The sequence below is a fragment of the Myotis myotis genome, unplaced genomic scaffold (assembly GCF_014108235.1).
Source record: "Myotis myotis isolate mMyoMyo1 unplaced genomic scaffold, mMyoMyo1.p scaffold_m19_p_11, whole genome shotgun sequence".
NCBI lineage: Eukaryota > Metazoa > Chordata > Mammalia > Chiroptera > Vespertilionidae > Myotis > Myotis myotis.
The window spans coordinates 73,967,440-73,990,749 of NW_023416315.1; the positions used below are offsets into that span (position 1 = coordinate 73,967,440).

The following is a 23,310-nucleotide window of genomic DNA, read 5'->3' on the forward strand; positions in this document are numbered from 1 at the left end:
AACTTCCATTTGAGCCAGTAATCCCATTTGTAGGACTATATCCAAGAAACTAGAAACATCAATCAGAAAGGATATATGCACCCCTATGTTTATAGCAGCACAATTTACAATAGCTAAGATTTGGAAACAACCTAAGTGCCCATCAGCAGATGAGTGGACTAAAAAACTATGATACACATACACAATGAAATACTATGCTGCTATAAAAAAGAAGGAACTTTTACCATTTGCAACAGCATGGATGGAACTGGAGAGCATTATGCTAAGCAAAATAAGCCAGTTGGAGAAATATAATAGAAGATGATCTCACTCATATGTGGGATATAATGATCAACATAATCTGATGAACAAAAATAGATCCAGAGACAAATGGCAGGTGAGGTGGGAGGGGTGGTTAGAGAGCAACCAAAGGACTTGTATACATGCATATTAGCATAACCAATGGACACAGGCACTGGGGCAGAGGTAGGGGGCTTGCTCGGGGTGGGAATGATTTGGGGAGGGGGTCAATTGGGGAAAAAAGAGACATATGTAAAAGTTAAGATAATTAAAAAAGAAAAGCTTCAGATGCAAAAAAAGTCATATTAGTAAAAATAGAAAATATCAAAACATAAATTATTCTAATGATACCATAAAATTTTTATTTATTTTTTCTACCCTTTAATTTGAAAAACCAATTATAGTGGTTTATTTTTTATGAAACTGTTTTCTTTTTCTCTATAGTCATAACATTCACCTGCTTTTAGAAATGAACTAGAGTCCTGGTGCACAGATTCATGCACTCGTGGGGTCCCTTGCACTTGGGGGACATCAGACTGCCAGTTTTGGCCCGATCCCTGTAGGCCAGGCTGAGGGACCCCACTGTTGCATGAATCCATGCACCAGGCCTCTAGTGAGCATATAAAATCTTTGGCTAATCTCTTCCCACCCATCCCCTTCCCCCTTCCCTCTGAGATTCATCAGTCTGTTCCATGTTTCCAGCCTGTGCATTGAGTGTCTGGCCCCTGGTTATCATTACACATCATAGGTACTGGTTGAATGGTCAAACAGTCAAAAGGTTGCATATATATATATATATATATATATATATATAGAGAGAGAGAGAGAGAGAGAGAGAGAGAGAGAGAGAGAGAGAGAGACACTAGAGGCCTGGTGCATGAAAATTCATGCACTTGGGGGTCCCTCAGTCTGGTCTGCACCCTCTCACAATCTGGGACCCCTCAGGTATGGTCCCTAGGCCTGGCCTGAGAATAGGGCCCATTGGGGCTTTCCTTCCCCTGGCTGCAGGCAGCTGGCCCCACCCCTGCTGCTGCCACTGCTTGTCATCTGTGCAGCACTGGCCCCTCTCCCCTGCCACCGGTGGCCTCCCTCTGCCATCAACAGGTGTGGGGTGCGATAGCTTGGCTGGCCTGGGCCTCCCTCTGCAGGGCGATCACTGGCTGGCCGCACACCTGCCACAGAGTTGCAGCCAGTGGCCTGAGCCTCCCTCTTTCTTTGCTGGGGGGTGGGGCCAGCACTGTGAGGGGCTGTCTGCCTACCTGATTGCCCCTAACCACTTGCCTGCCTACCTGATCGCCCCTAAACACTTGCCTGCCTACCTGATCATCCCTAACCACTTGCCTGCCTACCTGATCATCCCTAACCACTTGCCTGCTTACCTGATCACCCCTAACCACTGGTCTGCCTACCTAATCACCCCAAACCACTCTGCCTGCCTGCCTGATCACCCCTAACTGCTTGCTTGGGGGCCATCTGCCTACCTGATTGCCCCAAACTGCTCATCTGCCTACCTGATCATCCCTAACCACCTGCCTGCCTACCTGATCACTCCTAACTGCTTGCTGGGTGGTGGGGCCAGCCCGGTGAGGGTCTGTCTGCCTACCTGATCACCCTTAACCACAGGTCTGCCTACCTGATCACCCCTAATCACTGGTCTGCCTACCTGATCACCCCAAACTACTCTGCCTGACTGCCTGATTGTCCCTAACCACTAGCTTGGGGGCAGGGCCATTCTGGTCTCTGGTCGTTCCAGTTGTTATGCTTATGGTGGCTGGCCTTTTATTATATAGGATGGTAATTGAGGTAGTACATGAAACTTAATAAGTCTTTTTCAATGTTCATCTAAGCAAGAAAAATCAAATCTGTCATGTTGACCACTTTTTTATTTAATGTTTTATTGTTTTGAAGTGGATATGCATTCCAAAGATGAAAACAGACTATGCCTTTTCAATAGTTTTGCCTGGCCATACTTCTGCTTCAATTTATGCACTTCTGTTGCCTGCTTTAAATCCATTCAAGTTCCTCAAAATTTTTAAGTTCTTCAAAGAAAATTGTTTTGTAGAAAATGAAAAATCAGTGTCAACATTCATTCCTTAGGCACACCTTTACATGTGTTGGTGTTACTGTCATATAAGATGTTTTTAATGTCTGGCTTCTTGAAGTTGTCTTGTGAGAGAGGTATACATCTTAATAATTTTGGAAAACTTAAAATATATTAAGAAACTTCATGCTTAAAATGACTTCAAAATAGAGTGAACTTTTTAATATTGAGTACAAATTACATCATGAAGGCAGACCCATTGAGTGGTCTCTACCACCTTTTGGAAGATTTATTTTAGATCTAAATAAGCTGTGCTTTAAACTTCAAAGTTAGCTAGGTTATCTTTTTCATCTTAGTTCCTCTGTCCAAGTTTTTTCTTCCCATGAGAATAAATGAAAGAAAATTAGGGCCGCAAAGCTCCCTACTGCTTAGAGTTTTAATTCACTACACTTTTCAGATACAAATACTTTCTTGGTTTAATGACAAAAGTAGCTGCTTTTTCCCTGCCTTCGCACCACCAGACAAGTGACTAGTGAGAGAAATGAGACCAACAGCTATTACAGCCCTAGAGAACTGACAAAGCATTTTCAAACTTGAGATAGACACCGAGTAGTTGGGTGCATTTCAGTAGAAGAAGACTCCTCCAGTCCCTAAGAAACATGTTCACCTGGTGGGTAGAAAAATACAGCTCCCTTTAATTGGTTGAAATTAATGGAAATGTCGTCTAACACAAACTTCCAATGATTCATATACAAGCCAGATTTTTTCTTAAAGTCTATTTTCCCACTTCTGATCACTTAGTAAATATATATTGAGCTCCAAGATATTTTACTAAGGTCAGATAAACTAAAAATATATGCAGTGTAATAATTTTTTAAAATTTCCCTACGTGCTTACTTTATGCTGTACAGTGGGGCCTTGACTTATGAGTTTAATTTGTTCCGAGACCGAGCTCATTAACTCAAATTACTCTATCAACTCAATGCAAAAAATCGGCCAAGAGACAACTGGTATCTCAAAAAACTCTTTAGTCAGGACACTCGTAAGTCAAGGCCCCACTGTATTTAAAACACCTCATGACTCTAAATTGAAAATTCATCAAGGTTTCCCAAAAACTCAGGTTGATTTTTAGCACTTAGTTTGTCCTCATCCTCCTCAAATATTATTAACTCTCAGATAATATTAAATTCACTGATGTGTGTTTTCAGATATTAAAATCAATAACTTGTTCTGTGATTTCAGATTTATCATCCTCCTATTTCATAAATATGTTTAAGTAAATTTTGTTCTATGCTATAGCCTGAAAGGTTATCTGATAATGTTTAATGTATTTACTTATATGAAACTTATTTAAAAATAGGTATCCAGCTTTTAAAAAAAGCATTGATACTTTTGTGCAGAAAAATTTGCTTAATAATTCTAGAAAGTTTTGCTGTATTGCATAAAATGATGTTGCCAAATTCTGATTTGTTTCACAATCACTCAGGATCACCATTCAGGAGGGACTTTTTTTTTTTTTTCTTAGAAGCATAAAAGCAACCTTATTAGAAAGTAGGTACATTTGAAATGATCTTTAAAAATTTAGGCTTAAGTCCTCAATAATGTACATTTCCTAGTTCATTAATGCAGAAATACCACACATAGATTTTAATCTTGGAGTTAATAATAAAAGCAATTTTCACTAAAAATATAAAAACTGTAATGGTAGAATCATGATATTGCATTTAGCTCTCCCACAAAAAGTCACTTTATTACTTTCCTTTGACACTTATTTTCATTCTGGGATTAATTTTACTATATAAGGGCTCCTTAACTATTCTATTAAAATTTCTATTCAGAAGCAATAATATCTAAGAGTGAATAATAGTCATGTAAATCATTATTTCACATTAATGTAAAAGATTTTTAAGTTCTTATGAATTCTGCTGACATGCACAATTGTGAAAAGGTTATCTCTGTTCTACAGTGATATGCGCTGGAACAAAGGCACCATTCTAAAAGCATCAGTGGAGTACATCAAGTGGCTACAAAAAGAACAACAGAGAGCGCGGGAATTAGAGCACCGACAGAAGAAATTGGAGCAGGCTAACAGGCGGCTTCTGCTCAGGATTCAGGTTGTTATAAGAATGTTGCCACAAACCACGCAGCTTAACTATGACTGACTTGTCATCGTTTTTATTCATTGGTCTCATTTATTTTTTTCTTATTAATAATTATTTTTTTCCTTCTGGAGGATAACTTTGTCTTTTAGAAGTTCATGAATTGGGTTGTCTGTTAGGTTTTGATAGAAATCTGGGGTTGAGAAGACTTTAAGAAAATAGAATGAATGACAACTAATTACAAAATGCAGAACATAGAATGAATTTTATAAATGCACATGATATTATTTCAGCCAAATAATAATACTGAACTAGAACATGTGCTTCTCTACATAATACTGGACAGTATATTCTTCCTTCCCGATTTTATGTCTTTAGTAACACTGCTATGGATTCTATTGAATCAAGCCATTATTGTGCAGGTTTTATATTGTCACTCCTCATCTGTTCATGTGACACAAAATATTAAAGTATGAAAGTATGGGTTTTTACAACTCTCAAGTTGTGTTTTTTTTTTTTAATGAGTATGCTTATAGCCAGATAAACCATTTACTTTGTTTCCATGGAACTGTAATATAGTGAGAAATTAATCTGGAAAAATAAATGGAATCCCTAGAGGGTTTGGCTCAATGGTTAGAGCATCAGCCCACGAACTGGAGGGTCATGGGTTTGATTCTGGTCAAGGGTACATACCTCGGTTGCAGGCTCAATCTCCAGCCCGGTCAGGGTGTGTGTGAGAGACAACCAATTGATGTCTCTCACATCGATGTTTCTCTGTCTCTGCCTCTTCCCCTCCCCCTCCACTCTCTCTAAAAGTCAATGGAAAAATATCCTCAGGTGATGACTAACAAAATAAAAAAAGGAAGCTTTTCTATTCACTTTAAATGTAGTCTGAGTCACTATGGGACCATAGTGTATTCCCGTATAGAACAAGGGGAGGGGAATTTTTTTAAAATCTGCATATTTTTGAGGGTTATTTTTTTAGTCAATAGAAATACAGCAAATTCTATTATTTGCAAGAATGTTTTAATTTACATTACTCTTCATTTTGAATACTTGTTAATATTTTGGTTTTATTATTTATTATGTAGAGTTAAGTCCACTTTCTTTTTTTTAAAAAAAATATATATACTTATTGATTTCAGAGAGGAAGGGAGATAGAGAAAGATAGAAACATCAATGATGAGGGAGAATCATTGACTGGCTGCCTCCCACATGTCCCCACTGGGGATGGAGCCTGCAACCCTGGCATGTGCCCTTAATCAGAATCAAACCCGGGGCCCTTCAGTCTGCAGGCGGATGCTCTATCCACTGAGCCAAACCAGCTAAGGCTTGAGTTAAGTCCACTTTCAAAGTCATTATTTAATCATTCTTGTTTGAAATTGCAGGAACTAGAATTACAGGCTCGTGCTCATGGTCTTCCATCCCAGGCTTCACTTGGCACAATTGATATGGGTGCTCATGTCAACAAACAGACCCCTCTTGAGCAGAATTCAGTAGACTACTGCCAACAGTCGACTCAGTTGCAGGGACTAAGCCCTGAGCTCTGTGACCAAGCTTTGTCCTTCTCCGATCCTTTGTCACACTTCACAGATCTGTCATTCAGTGCTGCTTCAAAAGAGGAACAAAGATTGGATGACATGCTACTGGACACCTTATCTCCTTTTGGGACAGACCCTCTGCTTTCTGCCACTTCCCCTGAAGTTTCCAAAGAGAGCAGTAGGAGGAGCAGTCTCAGCTCAGATGATGGCGATGAGTTATAACAAAATACATACACTCGATTAATCAACCAGGAAACAATTCCATGTTGATGAAATGCAATTATGTTCTTTGTTTCATATATTGCTTTGGCTCCACTTTTCTGAAAGGACTACCTTGTTCAGGAAAAACCGATGGAGGAAATAACAACAATATAATGAACTTACAGGAAGAAGACATACGGTGCTGAAGAATTATTGAGGGCTAAGAAAGATTTTTTCCTTGTTGATTACAGAGTCCAATGTGCTTAACTTTTATTTTCTGGAAATAGCTCTCTACTTGACACACTAACAGATGGCAAAGAGTAAACCTCAGAAATACACACACATTTTCTTAGTTACTCACTAATATCCCCTTCCTTTATAACTCTTAAAACAGTTTTCAAGAATCATGATCAATAGATACGGTAGTTTATTGCCTTTCTCCACTGTCTGGTTCAAAGACAGATTATCTATCACTCATAATTGAAAAGTGAATCTACAATAAACCTTAGAATTTTCTACAATAAAATACAAATACTTATTTAAAAATTGTTTCTAAAAGTGTATGCTACTTTCTTTAGTCTGTTTGACTGCACAAATTCTAAATGTATCTTTTCATATTTATGGAGACACTCCCTTTCAGAAAAAGGAGCACATGGAATACCTTCCTCAAGAATATAGATTCAAATTTTTGTCCCTTCGCAAGACATACCCCAACATATATGTACACAATGCAGGTAGTATGTGTTTTTTCTTCACTTTTCTGCTTTACTATTTTGCATAAAAAAATCATATTCCAATTTTTTTTCATCAAGAAGAGACGTTGGATAATCTATTCAGCAAATGAACTTTAAAAAGGGCCCTGCTCCTATGACAATTTTTCAGGTATTTACAATTTATCACTATGTCCAGTATGGAATGTAAAATAATTAGTTGTTGATACAGTTTTGCTTCAAATTAACAAAATATTGAAAATTGGATTGCCAAGTAACAAATTAATTTGTAAAACAGAAACTCATACATTCAGCTCTGAGCTAAAGTTCTATTCTCATAGAACTTACAGTACTCTATGATTTTTGCTAGCTTTGTTATTATTTGTTAAGAATATTTATATTTTATGTTTTAATCAAATTTTTCTCTCTTGAGTTTGTTTTAGGATTGGGAACTGACTGACCAAACACATTGTTCTATGTTGCACCTCTGTGAGTGCTCATCTGATCAATGAGTATTTATTGAGCAATATTCAAAAGTTCCGTGAAAATGTACAACAGATAAGAAGATGATACGGTCATACCCCATCATGGAGTTAAAAGACAACATGAGAAACAACAAAAAAAAGATAAACAACATATAGAACTAAAGCCTGCATGGAGCAATATAGGGTAAAGATTACAAAGGGTCAGAAAAATGAATATGGATGAAGTTTGGAGAATCACAAAAGTCTATGGGAAGAACATAATTCAACTTCTTTTAAAAATATAAATTGAACCCTGGCCAGTTTGGCTTGGTGGATAGAGCGTCGGCCTGCGGACTGAAGGGTCCCGGGTTCGATTCCTGCCAAGGGCACATGCCGGGATCCCCAGTGGGGGACGTGCAGGAGGCAGCCAATCAATGATTCTCTCATCATTGATATTTCTAACTCTCTTTCCCTCTCCCTTCCTCTCTGAAATCAATAAAGATATATTTAAAAATATATATATATATATATAAATTGAGTGAAGGGTAGTGAAGGTAGAGCAATGATATTAACCAAATGATAAAAATGAAAATAAGTGGAAGTATCCCAATGGGACATTATTAGAAATGGAACATTTACCTGGCCACCCTAGAAGATGCTTGTTGGGGAGTTCTGAAAAGTAATATTATCAACAGGTTGTGAAAGCCCTTGAAAACTAGGATGAAGTGACATAGTAGAAATCTAATATTTTATTAGGAGGTAGAAGTCTAAAAATTAAAATGCTTTGGCATATTACTAACATGATTGAGATGTAATCTTTCATGCATACTAACTTGGTGATAAATTTTTCAAAGAGTATTTTAAGTATTACTCATATGGAAAATATACATCATCACAAAATTTGAGACTAATGATGATGAAAGAGGGAAAGCATTACATCCTTATGGTATAATAATTATCTCAGGCTTAGTTTATAACATTAGCTTGAAGATTGGATAATTAATTTTCATTGACATGGAAAAAATAATTCTTAATTTATAGGAACAGGCATTAAAGCCAGATAGATAAATTCACCTATAATATGCCATGCGAAAGAAAGCAATAAGATATACTTCCTCAAGAATATTTAGGAGAAGATTATATATTTTTAACTTTATGACAAAATTAGACTTTTCTACCTGCAGTGATAATTTAACATTGAAAATTATAGAGAAGCAAAATGTTTTTGGGCCAATGGAAAACATATCATGCATAGATCGAGGCTAATTTCTGTTCTCATATTATCTATTATTATCTTTTCTTCATAGTCTGAAAAGACTTGTATGGATGATGTCATTACTCCATTATTATGTTTCCACTCAAAATACTATATTAACTAGCCCTGAAATCCATTTCTTATATCTTAGCTAATTGTAATAACTTGACACCAGATGGTAGAGTCTGGACAAAAGAGATCTGGAAAGAGAATCAATATTTGTTGCTACTTGCAGATTATAATAGCTATTAGGAGATTATAAAATGGCTAATGATTTTTTAAAGATTGAGTAAGAGTGGTTCTGTGTCACAAGTTATCGACCTTCTCTCCAGAAAAATATAGAATTGTATATACAGTCAAAACTATGCATACACAAAGTAGTTTTAGCCTGGCCATTGTTGTTCAGTGGTTAAGTGTCTACCTATAAACCAGGAGGTCACGGCTTGATTACAGTTCAGGTTACATGCCTGGTTTGCGGGCTCGAGCCCCGGGAGAGTTTGGGGGGAGAGGGCATGCAGGAGGCAGCCAATCAATGATTCTCTATCATCATTTATGTTTCTATCTCTCTTTCCCTCTCTCTAAAATCAATAAAAAACATATTTAAAAAGAGAGAGATTTCAAGGACCCCCTACATATCTCCACAGGTCCCAGGTGAAAAATTCCTGCATCAGGTCTGTTACTTTAATATACAGCATGTAGCTATGTATCCATCAAAGGCTGAGCACACAGATAATGTTACATATAATAATGGAGGAAGGAACCCTAGTTATCTGAATATCGTCATCCCAACTTCAGTAGCTATGAGGTTGCACAAGGAAGTAAAAGTGTACCAAACACTAGACCATCTACTAAGGGAGGTGCTCACTTAGAAAACAGTCCCCTTTCAAACACCCTGTTATGTATGTATGACTCCTGCTATATATTTATGGTAAATATTTATGGGTCAGTTTCTCTGACTACTGGATGTTGCAAACATCTGACAATATCATTTGAAATGGGTAAAAGTAAAAATTATGAAAATCCTAAAGTAAAATTATTTGAGTAGATAAGAATTATGAGTGAACCTTTGGAAAATTGTCTATGATATTTTTGCAGAAATTAGACTTAATCTTAACATTGAAAGAGTAATATTGTTCATCAAACAATTTTATCACAAAAAGCAGTAGCTAACACTGGATTATTACTACACAATCAAGCCTGTTCATTCAAAGAGTTAATGCATGTGTACAATATCATGTCATCTGTGAATAATGACAGTTTTACTTCCTGCTTGGCAGTTTGGATACTTTATATATTTTCTTCTTGCCTGATCATTGAGGCTAAGTACTTCGAGTACTATATCAAATAATAGTGGTGAGAGCGGACATCCCGAAATTGTTCCTGTTCTTAGGGAAAATGGTTTTAGTTTTTGCCCTTTGAGTATGATGTTGTCTGTTGGTTTGTCACATATGTCCTTTATAATGTTGAGATATGCTCCTTCTATTCCCACTTTGATGAGAGTTTTTATCAAAAAAGAGTGTTGGATTTTGTTGAATACCTTTTCTCTGTCAATTGATATGATCATATGATTTTTGTCTTCCAATTTGTTTATGTGATGTATCACATTTATTGATTTGTGAATCGGGGGAGGGGAGGAGGGAAGAGATTGACTGGGGAACTTATATCCATATGTGCATAGCTCATGGATAGAGACAATAGTGTGGCAAAGGCTTGGGAGGGCAGGTGCAGGGAGGAGGGGGGTTAATGGGGAAAAGAAACACAAAGTAAACAATAAAGATAAATTTTTAAAAAAGAATTAATGCATAATTGCAATGAAAGTTAAAACTTTTTGAAAAATAAGATTAATTTTGTTTCTATTATTTTTAATTGTCTTTGAATGATAATGTCCTATCCAATCTAGTTCTCTATTTATTCTAAAATATTGGCCACCTTTTCATAGATTTAAACAAAGCAACCTTCCCAACTCCCAATGATATTAACAAGGGCCTCTTATGAATTGATATAGACATTCATAATTTCTATTTTGTTCTTTCTTCTCAAACTTCTTCCTTAGCTGAAGAAGAATATGTTAAAAGACCACATTTCCTCAGTTTACAGATATGATATCAGTGATTATAACCTTTTTATGTGGGTAGAAAACCTCTAAATAACAAATAGTGAGATGAGCTGAGGATATTGATAAATAGACTTCCTCCTCCTTTTTAAACGCATATTCCACTCAGATAACTGTAAATAAAATATCTAATAGCTCCTGCTTAAAAAAGTCAGACACAATTCGTTTCTTCATTTGGTATGCTCGCTTACCTTTATGTGGGGGAGAAGTTAGACTTCACAATGAAATAAAGAATGTATTCTTCCTCTGTTTTGATAGACTGAGTCATATTGGCATTTTCTTATACTTCAAGGTATTCTGAAAATACTTTTTACTGTACTCATATTGTGGAATTTTAACATTTAAATAAATTAATGTTATAACTAAATGTTTCAATGTTTTTACAATATCTTTAGGCTGATATTTACTGACCTTTTAATACCTAAGATGTAGATGAAAACTGGAATCCATTAGTCATTTTGCTATGCTATGAGCACTAGATCAACTATCTTGACATCACCTGAAGGATTGAGTTTTATTTCAGTATTGATAATGGCATAGCCTGTATATGCTACAAGAAATTATATTATAGTACCCTGCATGTTGACAAGTATAAGATGTCAATCTGAGTGAGTGCAAGTTACACATACAGAGATTTTATTATATTTACTTAATACATACTGAACACATTCAGAGTGTTGCTGACCTAATATGTCATATGACCTTCCTGTAATCATTATTCATTACATACACTCATATTTTATCATTTGTATGTTTTCAATTTTTAAACAAAGAAATTACTTAAAATTATAAAAGTAGTCTAAATTTTTTCTGTTCTACTTCTTTTCCCCCATGAGGTTCATAGAGAATTTGAGCGTATAAGAGATTATTGGAAAATAGTTATTTTGGTTTAGAAAAAAATCTCCCACTGGATTCAACCTATTTAATGATGAAAAACTATCTGCTGCTTTATAAATAAAAGGGAACTTTTTATCTTCTTGTAAAAGGATTTGTGCATGTATTTCTACATATCCAAATTATTTCTATTATGTTTTTATTGATGAAATCCTCACTGAAATGTATTTTTTCTGCATTCATCCAGCCAGCTTCAAGAATATATTTAAAGACTTTTGTTTTTGCTATGGTACCACTCCCATTCTTGCACTACCATTTTATTTTTAAAATTTTGTGTTTTCAACTTTTCTTTTTCCAGAGAAATAAACTTTGTGTGTTATTTAAAGATGGTGGTTATATATAACAAACAAAATAGAAACTATGCAAAGTAAAGGGAAGACTTTGTTGAAGAATTATGTAATTGGGAAGCTAATATTATATTATCCTTTAATACATTACTTCTAAAGTTTAAAAACTAAGTAAATTCAAAGATCTTATCTAATCACATTGCAGTGTTTATAGTATATGAGGCTAAAATTAATTCATTTATTTAATCTTAGTAATAACAATGCAGTTTAAAATCTTCTACTTTAATACCATATTATAGATATGAAGAACTGAAGTAATACTCTTATGATTTTAATCCAACATTGGTTAGATGAAGATAACTAACATTGTTATAACATTGTTATAACATTGTTATAACATTGTAATAGGACTATGGAATTTGTAATGCTATTTTTCCTTTCTAATAACACAGTCACTGGTCTTACTTTCTGAGAAAATGAAGAACACTGGTGTAATCTAACACATACATGAATCATTATACATATACTTTTAAAAATGTACCGATGTACCAACATTTTCTTTGCTTATATTAAATGAAAGCATAGAATTATCAGATGTTTAACATTTTTTTTTATTCTCCCTTTGTATATGGATGGTACTAGGAAGTACAGAATGTTGGTTAATTATCTGAAAGGACACTTAACAGCCAAGAGACTTCCCAATTGACAACTGCTCACTAGAGAGCCCATGCCGAAAATGATGACCCAATACTTCCCTACTCATGAAATAATCGTTACATTAGCTAATATGCTATCTTGCCATCCGCTTCTCCATGCTGTGATGGTTTTGATTTATGAAAAAAATATTTGTTAAAATGTTGCAGAGCTTCTAACAGCTATAATAGTAGCAATAAAAACATGAAGAAACTCCACAAAATGTTTTAATATACTAGGTGGTCCCCAGACAATCTAGGATAAATAGCATGCTGTATTTTAATATGTAAAACACTGTAAGTTGCTAATTGGTATTGACTAGACATATCCCTTGATAATAAAATTAATAAGAATTTCAGTTAAATGTTAAGACAATAGTATGTAATATGATGTTTATGATTTTTTCTACATATTTGTGTCAAAATTAGTAAAACAGCACAGATTTGAGTTGACTATAAAAGATGATATTCTATGTGAAATGTAGGTTCATATTTTAAAGTTATGCATGTTTTTCTTAAGGCATTGTTAGTGCCAAAAATACTAATTAATAAAGGAATTTTTCTGTGGAAATGAATAACCAATCTAATACAGGTAAAAATAACTCAGGGTGATTTTTTACATTCTATAGACCGAAATGTTGGATGGCTGAAAAAAAAATTATACTTGACTGTTTATCATACGTGTATGTACATGCATGGTGTATTTGCGGATAGACGTGTGTCCTTATGGGAATTTATAAAATGTGTTCTTATCTCTTGATATTAGAAAGGACTCTACATATAAAACTATGTTATTCTTTGCTTGAACATATATCTAGGCAGTATTTGGAGCTATCCTCAAATCAGTTCAATTAGAAACCTACCTATACACACACACACCTTACATTGAGTTTAGTTAAAAAGATAGAGAAGATGAAAATTCTAACAGGTTTTAATATTTTGTTAAAGTAAGTGACTTATACAGCTATAAGCTTTTTAGATAGAACACACGTATTGATTTTATTGACCTTCAGGAGAAATATTAAAACCAACGTAAAATGTTATTTTTGTTAACACCTGCAGAGTTCTAGCTATGGGTGGTTAAGTAGGTAAATACAATACAGCACATTGGTTAACTAATGGAGAGCCATCAGGTTATAAAAATGTCTGTTTCATTAATTGGTGCCATCAGTCAAGAATACAACTATCTAGATGGTGGTGATTTTGATAGAATAGACCACATTATGGTTAAGTATATAATTCACGTAATAAGTAAAAGGTGCCCACAGGCTATTGTTCCTAGCATGGATTACAATTTACATATTGCTTCTCCTATGTCAAAACATCTGGTGCCTGCAAATGCTAACATTTTGCTAAAATGTTTCAGAAGCCTGGAGAAGTGGATTGGAAACACTGCATGTAAATCATACAAGCATTATCATGGAATAAGAGCTATGTTCCAAAAATTAAATTGCTGCAGGGAATAGTGTAGTCAAGATTATATTTATTTGCTTACACAAATGAAAGCTGATGCTGTGGATATCTGTGGAGAAACATGACGTTTGAGCTATATGATTATCTCTTCCAAAATACTTATTTTGTATAATTACATAGAACAAGTAGGTTCCAAAGTCCTTCAAAACTTTACAATCATCTATGTTGGAAGAAATATGCAGTTGTCTAAAACTCATTCTGATATTTCTAAGGACAGAAAGAAGTAGATAATTGAGACTTTATTCATTATGGAATTAAATTTCTATTTATTCATTGGTAAATATGAAAAGTAGGTCAGGGATACAGATGAATTACATTTTCTACACAGGTCTCCAATCAATAAAGATAGTCTTCACAACATCCTAGTCTGGCCTTCAGTTTTTTAATCTAACAAGGCCACTTCAATATTTTTCTTACTATCCAAGTCAACAGTTAATATGATCACGATCCTTGCTGATGACAGCAGCTAGCTGCTTCTTGAGATCTTTGTATTGCTGTTTTTTATAGCTTGCATACATTACTTTCCTCATTAGATGGATGGGAAACCAAAATTATGCCTTAGCTTTTCCTATATTCCACATAACTTAGCACAGTGTCTTGCTTAAGATGTTATTTCCTTAATAAATTATTAAATGATGGTTAATTATAGGTAAGAGAAGTGTGAATTGTCAAATTCTTTAAATAATGAAATGATGCTCACTCAAGGCTGTGAACATTCATTGACATGAATTTCTTCCAATTTTTTTTATCAGTTCTTTTCATTGCAGTGAGATAAGTATTTGTGTCTCCTGTTGGCTTACCTAAATGAAAATAATATCAAATGTAGCAACAATGGGATCTTTTGCTCTACAATTCATCCACTAATTCATTCACTGTTTCCACAAAGAACAGTGGTTATTGCTGAGGGGAATATAAAAGATGATCTTTTAATAAAGTGTAGGAAGTGCTATGCTGGCAGAATCTGCATGGTATGGAAGCACAAACCAGCTAATCGGACCAGTCTCAGAGAACCTGAGTCCTAGGGCACAGTTGGGGCTAACCTGGAATGAGATGGGGAGGTGAGAGAGAGAGACTGGAGAGTGTTACTTAAGCAGAGGCAACCAGTCAGATTACTATTACTGACTCAGAAGGCCCATATTGCTTTTAGTAGATAGAATATAACTCTTTGAGGTAAAAAAAAATGGGTTTATTTGGAGCAGCCATAAAATCTCATTTATCACACAATATTTAGGTTTTTCAAGCCCTTAGTGGAAGGAATGTTGTGTCATTACTCTTATATCCAGAGTAAGAAAGCTTATATTTTAGTGTGTGTATGTGTGCATGTGTGTGCTTATATGCATGCATACATGTGTGCTGTGCGGGCAGGGGTGAGGGGGAGATGGAATTAGTATACTGATATGATGAACAAAGATACTGCTCTCAAGTAGCTTTGCCATTACTCACTTCTTTCCAAACAGGGGGTCAAGTTTTTGTTTATTCTTGTAAGTATTAAGCATGTAGTGAAATCTTATGCTTAGAGCCAGTATCCTGTTCACATGTCTATGAATGCACAACAGTACTCAATAACACCTAGCCTCTTTTTATTACTATTCTACACATATTATTTAAGAAACCTAATGTGTGAAGGAAACTGTACACGTAGAAAAGTATACTATATCCTTCACTGGGACAACTCAATATAATAAAGTTTTTAATTCTCCCTAAATTAACATAAGTTTTATAAACACTAATAGGCTTTTGTAAGTTAGACAAGTTGATATTAAACTGTATAAGGAAACATCTGAGAGAGAAGAGCAATTAGGGAAGGCAAGGGCTATCAGATTAAAATATATCTTAAAGTCTCACTAACTAACATCATGCTATGGGACGTGAATAAACAGTCCGAATGACAGAAATAAGCTTGTGTGCATATTGGATTAAAAATAGAGAGGGCATTGTAAATAAGTAGAGAAGATGCTGTTCTATAGATGGTATTGGAATTATACAAAATGCCCCTCTATATGAGAATTGTGGTACATTCATAAAATGGATTACTATGTCCCTATGATGATAAATGAAGGGGGGGGGGAAACAACTCTGTGTTCTGATAAGGAAAGTTCTCCATGATTTTTTATTAAGAAATAATATATGAATCTATGGTATTGAGTTGCATGTATAGGATGGTCTCTTTGGGGTGATAAGGAAAGACAGAAATATGTACTTATATTTGCCATATATGCAAAATAAACTGTTGACAGATATATAAGAACCTAATAACTGTTTTAAAGAGAAAGCAGACATGAGAATATTTTCACTAAATATGTTTTTTATTTCTTTTGAAAAAATAGAAGCATATAAATATGTTATTTACTCAAAGAAAAATTTTAAATGAATGGTATCTTTATACAACAGTCCCTCATATTCATAGTTTCAGTTTTTGCAGTTCCAGTTACCTATGGTCAACCGTAGTTCAAAAATATTAAATGGAAAATTCCAGAAATGCACAATTCAGAAGTTTTAAATTGCACACTGTTCTAAGTAGTGTGATGATTCTCACATGGGCTGGCTCCATCTCACCCTCACGTGAATTATCTCTTTGTCCAGTGTCTCTATGCTGTGGATGCTCCCTATCTCCTACCCATAGTCATGCATTGCCCTCTTGGTTCTCATGTTGACTATCGCAGTATTGCAATGCTTGTGTTCAAGTAACTCTTATTTTACCTAATAATGGCTCCAAATTGCAAGAGTGGTGATGCTGGCAATTCAGATATGCCAGAGAAAAGCCATAAAGTGCTTTCTTTAAGTAAGAAGGTGAAAGTTATTTAACTTAATAAGGCATTTTTATCATCTCACGACATCACAAGAAGAAGGGCAATAGGATATAATATTTTTAAAATATATTTTTATTAATTTCTGAGAGGAAGGGAGAGAGATAGAAACATCAATGATGAGAGAGAATCACTGATTGGCTGCCTCCTGCATGCCCCTTGCTGGGGATTGAGCCTGCAACCCTGGTATGTGCCCTGGCTGGCAATCGAACAGTGACCTCCTGGTTCATAGGTTAACACTCAACCACTGAGCCACACAGGCTGAGCTATTTAATATTTTGACAGAGACCACACTAACACAACTTTTCTTACAGTATATTGTTATAATTTTTTATTTTATTATTAGGTATTGTTTTTAATATCTTTTGTGCCTAATCTGTAAATTATACTTTATCATAGTTATTTATGTTATACAGGAAAAAAAGCCATAGTATATATAGGGTTCAGCACTATCTGCAGTTTCAGGCATCCACTGAAAGTCATGGGACATATCCCAAACACATAAGGGGGAACTACAGTATTAATGGTTTATTGCTTACGTTGCCTTTTTCCATTCTCTTCATTCACCCACAGTATTTTCTGTAATCTTGGCTTTCCAGTCCTTTCCACTAGTGACAATTCTACCTTTCTTGTTTGAAGACAGGAAAGGCAAATGAAGCAACATAGAAGTGAAGTTTTTGCACTTATTTTTACTGGGGATGCTTAGAAATAAGTAGATCTTCACCCTGATACAAACATTAGCTTAAAGAGCTTAGAGTGGGTAAAATAATGGCTCCCAAAGAGTGTGGTTAGACAGGGGTGGGCAAACTTTTTGACTCGAGGGCCACAATGGGTTCTTAAACTGGACCGGAGGGCCGGAACAAAAGCATGGATAGAGTGTTTGTGTGAACTAATATAAATTCAAAGTAAACATCATTACCTAAAAGGTATGGTCTTTTTTTTTTTAGTTTTATTCATTTCAAACGGGCCGGATACGGCCTGTGGGCCGTAGTTTGCCCACGGCTGGTAGCATCTTGTGTCTAAATTCTTGACTCAGCTACATGTATGTATTGAATGTCTGTCTGCCAAATATCTTGCAGATAGATATGACTCAAGAGTATTAGAAAGCATTTACTACAAATATGTCTAAAGGATACTCTAAAACATTTGAATATTGGTAGAAGCATTTAGGGCAGTGACTCTCAACCTTCTGGCCCTTTAAATACAGTTCCTCAAGTTGTGACCCAACCATAAAATTATCTTCGTTGTTACTTCATAACTGTAATGTTGCTACTGTTATGAATCGTAATGTAAATATCTGATATGCAGGATGGTCTTAGGCGACCCCTGTGAAAGGGTCGTTCGACTGCCAAAGGGGTCGCGACCCATAGGTTGAGAACTGCTGATTTAGGGCCTTCTTCAACAATATGGAAATAGCATAGATAGACCATTTCATTCCGGCCCTTTCTCCATGGGAAGCAGCTGTGTCCACTTGGTAGCACTGATTCCATACTGAGTTTCAGGCGTGGGTTCTGGCAGTAGGGATTGGTTCAGGTAACCCAGGCAAACAATTGCTTTGCGGCTTTGCTTGGCAACATAGTTGGATCAAGGACAGTAAAGTTCAAGAAGCTCAGAACTTTTAATAGTTTGGGAAAGTGATTTGTTTGCTGTCTTTCCCTGTTTGTGAATAGGGCAGCATATGGGAGCAGTGAATGCTGGCAGCCATCTCGTCCTCTGGCAGGAATGTCAGCCTGAGGACAACGTTGACATATGTGGGGAGGAAGAAGTTTTGTGAATTCCAGAGGAACACGCCCGGATTGCTAACTGAATCCCACCCCAATCCTGGCCTGTCACGTGCCTTCTTAAATTCTGTAGTTTTTTAAAGAAATGTCTCCTTTACTGTTTCAACCAGTTTGGGTGGGGATTTCTGTTACTGGCAGGTGCAAACATACTAACCGATACACCAGAACCGAGGGAACTCATCTTCTGACAGACTTGGCCACATGTGTGAGATCTTGCCCCCCTGCCTGCCTGATCGCCCCTAACCTCTCTGCCTGCCTGTCTGATCGCTCCTAACTGCCTTCCCTTGCCGGCCTGACTAGTCCCTAACTGCTCTCCCCTGCCGGCCTGTCACCTGCAGAGTAGCAGACCATGACTCCCAGGTATTGGTGTTTAAAATGGGGAGCAGGAGGACAAGAGATTCTCCATCTGAGCTCTTTGCAGGCCTCACAGATTCATTCACGTATGGAAATACGTAAATTCCTTCAGCTTGAGATCTGTACATGAGGCACTTAGGTGTCAGACAGCTCTTTTTTCTTTTCAAACAAAGCAGAACTTGGCCACACTTTTTTGTGTCCTCATTAATATGAGTAGATTATTTCTCCTATTGGTAAAAAATAACTTGATTTATGTCACTTAGAAAGTGTTCACTTGGTATTCACAGAAATGCAAGTAATCTCCAGGTCTACCCATGTTGTCGCAAAAGGCAAGAGTTCCTTCTTTTGTGTTGAGTGAATGTACCACAGCTTTTTTTATATCCACTCATCTGCTCATAGGCATTTGGGCTATTTCCAGATCTTAGCTGTTGTTAATAACACTGCTATGAGCATATGGGTCCATATATCCTTTCTGATTGGTGTTTTGGATTTTTTAGGATATATTTCCAGAAGTGGGATTACTGGGTCCAAAGGCAGCTCCATTTTTAATATTTTGAGGAAACTCCTTACTGCATTCTTTTTTCTTGCCTAATTGGTTCATTGGTTAGAACTCAGTGGGAACTGAACAAAGTTGTGAAAATATGTTGTCCAGGTATCTTACATGCTCTTAATCTTTAGGGTAGTAAAGGTTTAGTATTTCACCATTGAATATATTTGCTAGAGAAGTTTTATAGATACTCTTTTGCAGGTTGTGTAAGTTCTTCCTGTATTAGTTATCTATTGCTACATAAAAAAAGAAAAATACACCGAAACTTAATGGTTTAAGCAACACCATTTATTATCCCAGTTTCTGTGGGTCAGAAATCCAGGCATGACTTAGCAGTATCTTTGGACTCTGGATCTCTATAGAGGCTGCATTCATTTCAAGGTTCAACTGGGAAAGAGCCACTTCCTAGCTCACTCATCTGGACGTTTGTTCTGAAATGTAGTTGAACTAGTTCGAAACAGTTTGATCCTTTTGAGTCTTATTTTGCTTTTTGGGAGTCTGGAGCAGTGCACATTGTAGGGCAAAATATTCCTTACTACTTTACACAAACCCTGCGATGAATGAGTTTTTTTTCCAAACTGTTTCAGAAGTAAAGTTAAAATTTGGACCCAGTTAAAGTGGAGAGTCCTTGGTAGACATCTTATGCATTAAGTTGAGAACATCTATGAATTAGGGGTAAGTATAATGTCCCATGCTACCATGGATCTGCCTTTGGAATAACAGCAATGCTGAATCATACTCACTTTAATAAAGCCTAAAACCAAGTCTTGACAGCTGCAATTCACCCTTTAATAATTTAATATTTTAACAAAATAAAAATGTTATTTCTCTAGAGGAAAATAAAATAATACAGATTTTCTTCTTCTATATTTTAACAATGCTTGGAATATAATCCAATGTTACTAGACAAGTGAAGTAGCACAAAAAAGTTACTGATAAATGAGAGATTTTTAAAAAGTCAATAGGAGCCAACCCAGGGAAAACCCTGATATTGGATTTAGCAGAAAATAACTTCAAAAAATAACTTTTCCATTATTTTTTACAATTGCAAAAAATATATTTTGAATGTAGAAGCTAGTTAAAAACTTTTTTGTTTTTTTTCTTTTCCTGTGGTAACTCTATGTTCTCATAGGTCAGTGATGGCGAACCTATGACACGCGTGTCAGAGGTGACACGTGAACTCATTTTTTTGGTTGATTTTTCTTTGTTAAATGGCATTTAAATATATAAAATAAATTTCAAATATATAAACCTTTGTTTTACTATGGTTGCAAATATCAAAAAATTTCTATATGTGACACGGCACCAGAGTTAAGTTAGGGTTTTTCAAAATGCTGACATGCCAAGCTCAAAAGGTTCGCCATCACTGTCATAGGTAAATTAATGACTGTGTAATAGTAGGGTGAGCCTCAGAAAATAAAAAAGTGATAAACAACATTTATACAGTTAAATAATGTGTTATCCTTGTTTAAATTGCAATTTTAAGTATAAATGAAATACAATTTTATGTCTATCACATTAAGAAAGAAGAAAGCAGGAATTATGATGTCATTCTTTTATTAGGTTGGAGGGTTTAAATTCTATATATTCAAGCAATATGGCCTTATATCAGACATATTAAAATCCTTAACATATTTGACACTGATTTCACCTTTAGGAGTATATCTTAAGAAACCAAGTTCAAGTGCAAGAAAAATTTATGTATAAATATGTTTATTCTAACCTTATTAATAAGAACATAATGTGTATAAAACATACAATTTTTATAAAATTAATCAATTAATTATTTCTATTATAATATGTAGTCATTGAAAATATTTGTATAATTATTTAAAATAAAAATACATTTACATATGTATATAATTTATACACATACTTGTGCATATATATATAGTCAATATAACTTACTATATACACATATGCATATATGTATGTGATCATATATATCATAGGTACAGTACATTCTCAAATGTTTAAATAAAATTATATAACAAAACTATGCTGAAACCGGTTTGGCTCAGTGGATAGAGCGTCGGCCTGCGGACTGAGGGGTCTCAGGTTCGATTCCGGTCAAGGGCATGTACCTGGGTTGCGGGCACATCCCCAGTGGGAGATGTGCAGGAGGCGGCTGATCGATGTTTCTCTCCCATTGATGTTTCTAACTCTCTATCTCTCTCCCTCTCTGTAAAAAATCAATAAAATATATTAAAAAAAACAAAACTAGAAAAGCATATAACAATATTAATATTGATTATTTTTGGCTTCAAGGCTATAATTCAAAATTTATTATTTTCTTATACACATGTTTCTGTATTTCCAAACATTCCCATAGTGCTAGAATGTCTTATACTCCTCGTACACACTCAGAATTTCTTACTTTCCCATCCTTGTGCCTTAATCAAGGTCCTCCAAAATGGTCATCTTTCCTATCTCTGTAAGCTGATTAATCTTCATGGATCAGTTCAAATTCATCTTCTCCAATAAGTGTTCTGAAGAATCTGGGAGTTTATAAACTGTCATATACCTTATCTTTACCTTCTTTATGGCCTTATCACTTTCCATCTTGGATTATAACTACATCTATATATATATATATATATATATATATATATATATATATATATATGTGTGTATATATATATATATATATATATATATATATATATATATATATCTCCTATATAATAAAAGCTTAATATGCAAATAGCCAAACAGAGGAATGACTGGTGGAACGACCAGTTGCTATGATGTACACTGAACACCAGGGGGCAGACGCTCAATGCAGGAGCTGCCCATAGCCTGCAGGCCCCAGGCCAGCCAAGGCGAGTGCCAGCGGGAGCCACCAATCGCCCTGCCAGTTGTCCCACAGAGGGAGGTGACCAGTGGCAGTGGCGGGGGGAAGGGCCGGCGAGTAGGTGCACCAGGCTGGCCAAGGCAGGTGCCAGAGGGGACCCCCCCCAATTACCCTGCTGGTTGTCCCACAGATCGGCCCTGATTGCCAGCCAGAACTAGGGACCCTACTCATGCACAAATTTTGTGCATCAGGCCTCTAGTCTATATATATAAAAGCCTAAGTGACCATTACCTACTGGTCGACCAGTCGCTATGATGCACACTGACCACCGGGGACAGACGCTCAATGCAGGAGCTGCCCCCTGGTGGTCAGTGAGCTCCCACAGCAGGAGCGCCACTCAACCAGAAGCTGGGCTCACGGCTGGTAAGTGCAGCTATGGTGGCGGGAGCCTCTCCCACCTTGGAAGCAGCGCTAACAAGCTGTGGTGGTGGCAGCTGCAGGCGTAGCGGAGCCCAGGTGAGTGGGAGCAGCACAACACCCGGCCTCAGCTCAGGGATCCTCCCTGGCCACCTGCCACTTAGTGTACTGCTACATCCCATGTACTCCAGAAGCCTGTAGTTACAATCTCCAGAGAACAGTTGAAGTGCAGATACTTGGAGTAACCAGGATGAGCCTGATAAGGTCGCTGGGTTCCTGAAACTCTGCCTCAGGCATCCAGATCAAATCTCATCCCTTACTGATGGCCCTGGAGCTACAGCGGAAGGCAGCAATACAACAGTGGCCACAAGGTGGCAAATGACAATTGGGGTGAGAGTTAAAGAGAGATGGATCTGAAGGTTGGAAGTGTGCGACAGAGCATCCCTGATCCCCAACTTTGTGTTGTTCACCTCAGAGCATCTCTTAACCAGCTCTGAGTGGTGGAAAGCATCCAGCACAGCCCAAGGCATCCACTAGGGACCTCCAAGCTGACAAGGCGTG

The 23,310-nt window shown here is 36.3% G+C and overlaps 1 protein-coding gene across 5 annotated transcripts in view; it reads left to right on the forward strand.

Moving 5' to 3' along the window:
- Positions 1–6,712, forward strand: part of TFEC (transcription factor EC) — an 84,796-nt gene extending 78,084 nt beyond the window's left edge. For 4 of the 5 annotated variants that reach the window (XM_036328917.1, XM_036328919.1, XM_036328918.1 and 1 more), the window contains 2 exons: positions 4,287–4,434; positions 5,808–6,712. In XM_036328917.1, the coding sequence (XP_036184810.1) occupies positions 4,287–4,434; positions 5,808–6,182 (523 nt within the window). In that variant the 3' untranslated portion in view covers positions 6,183–6,712. The remainder of the gene's footprint in view (positions 1–4,286; positions 4,435–5,807) is intronic. The other variant, XM_036328920.1, reaches the window with a different exon arrangement.
- The last annotated feature ends 16,598 nt before the right edge of the window (positions 6,713–23,310 follow it).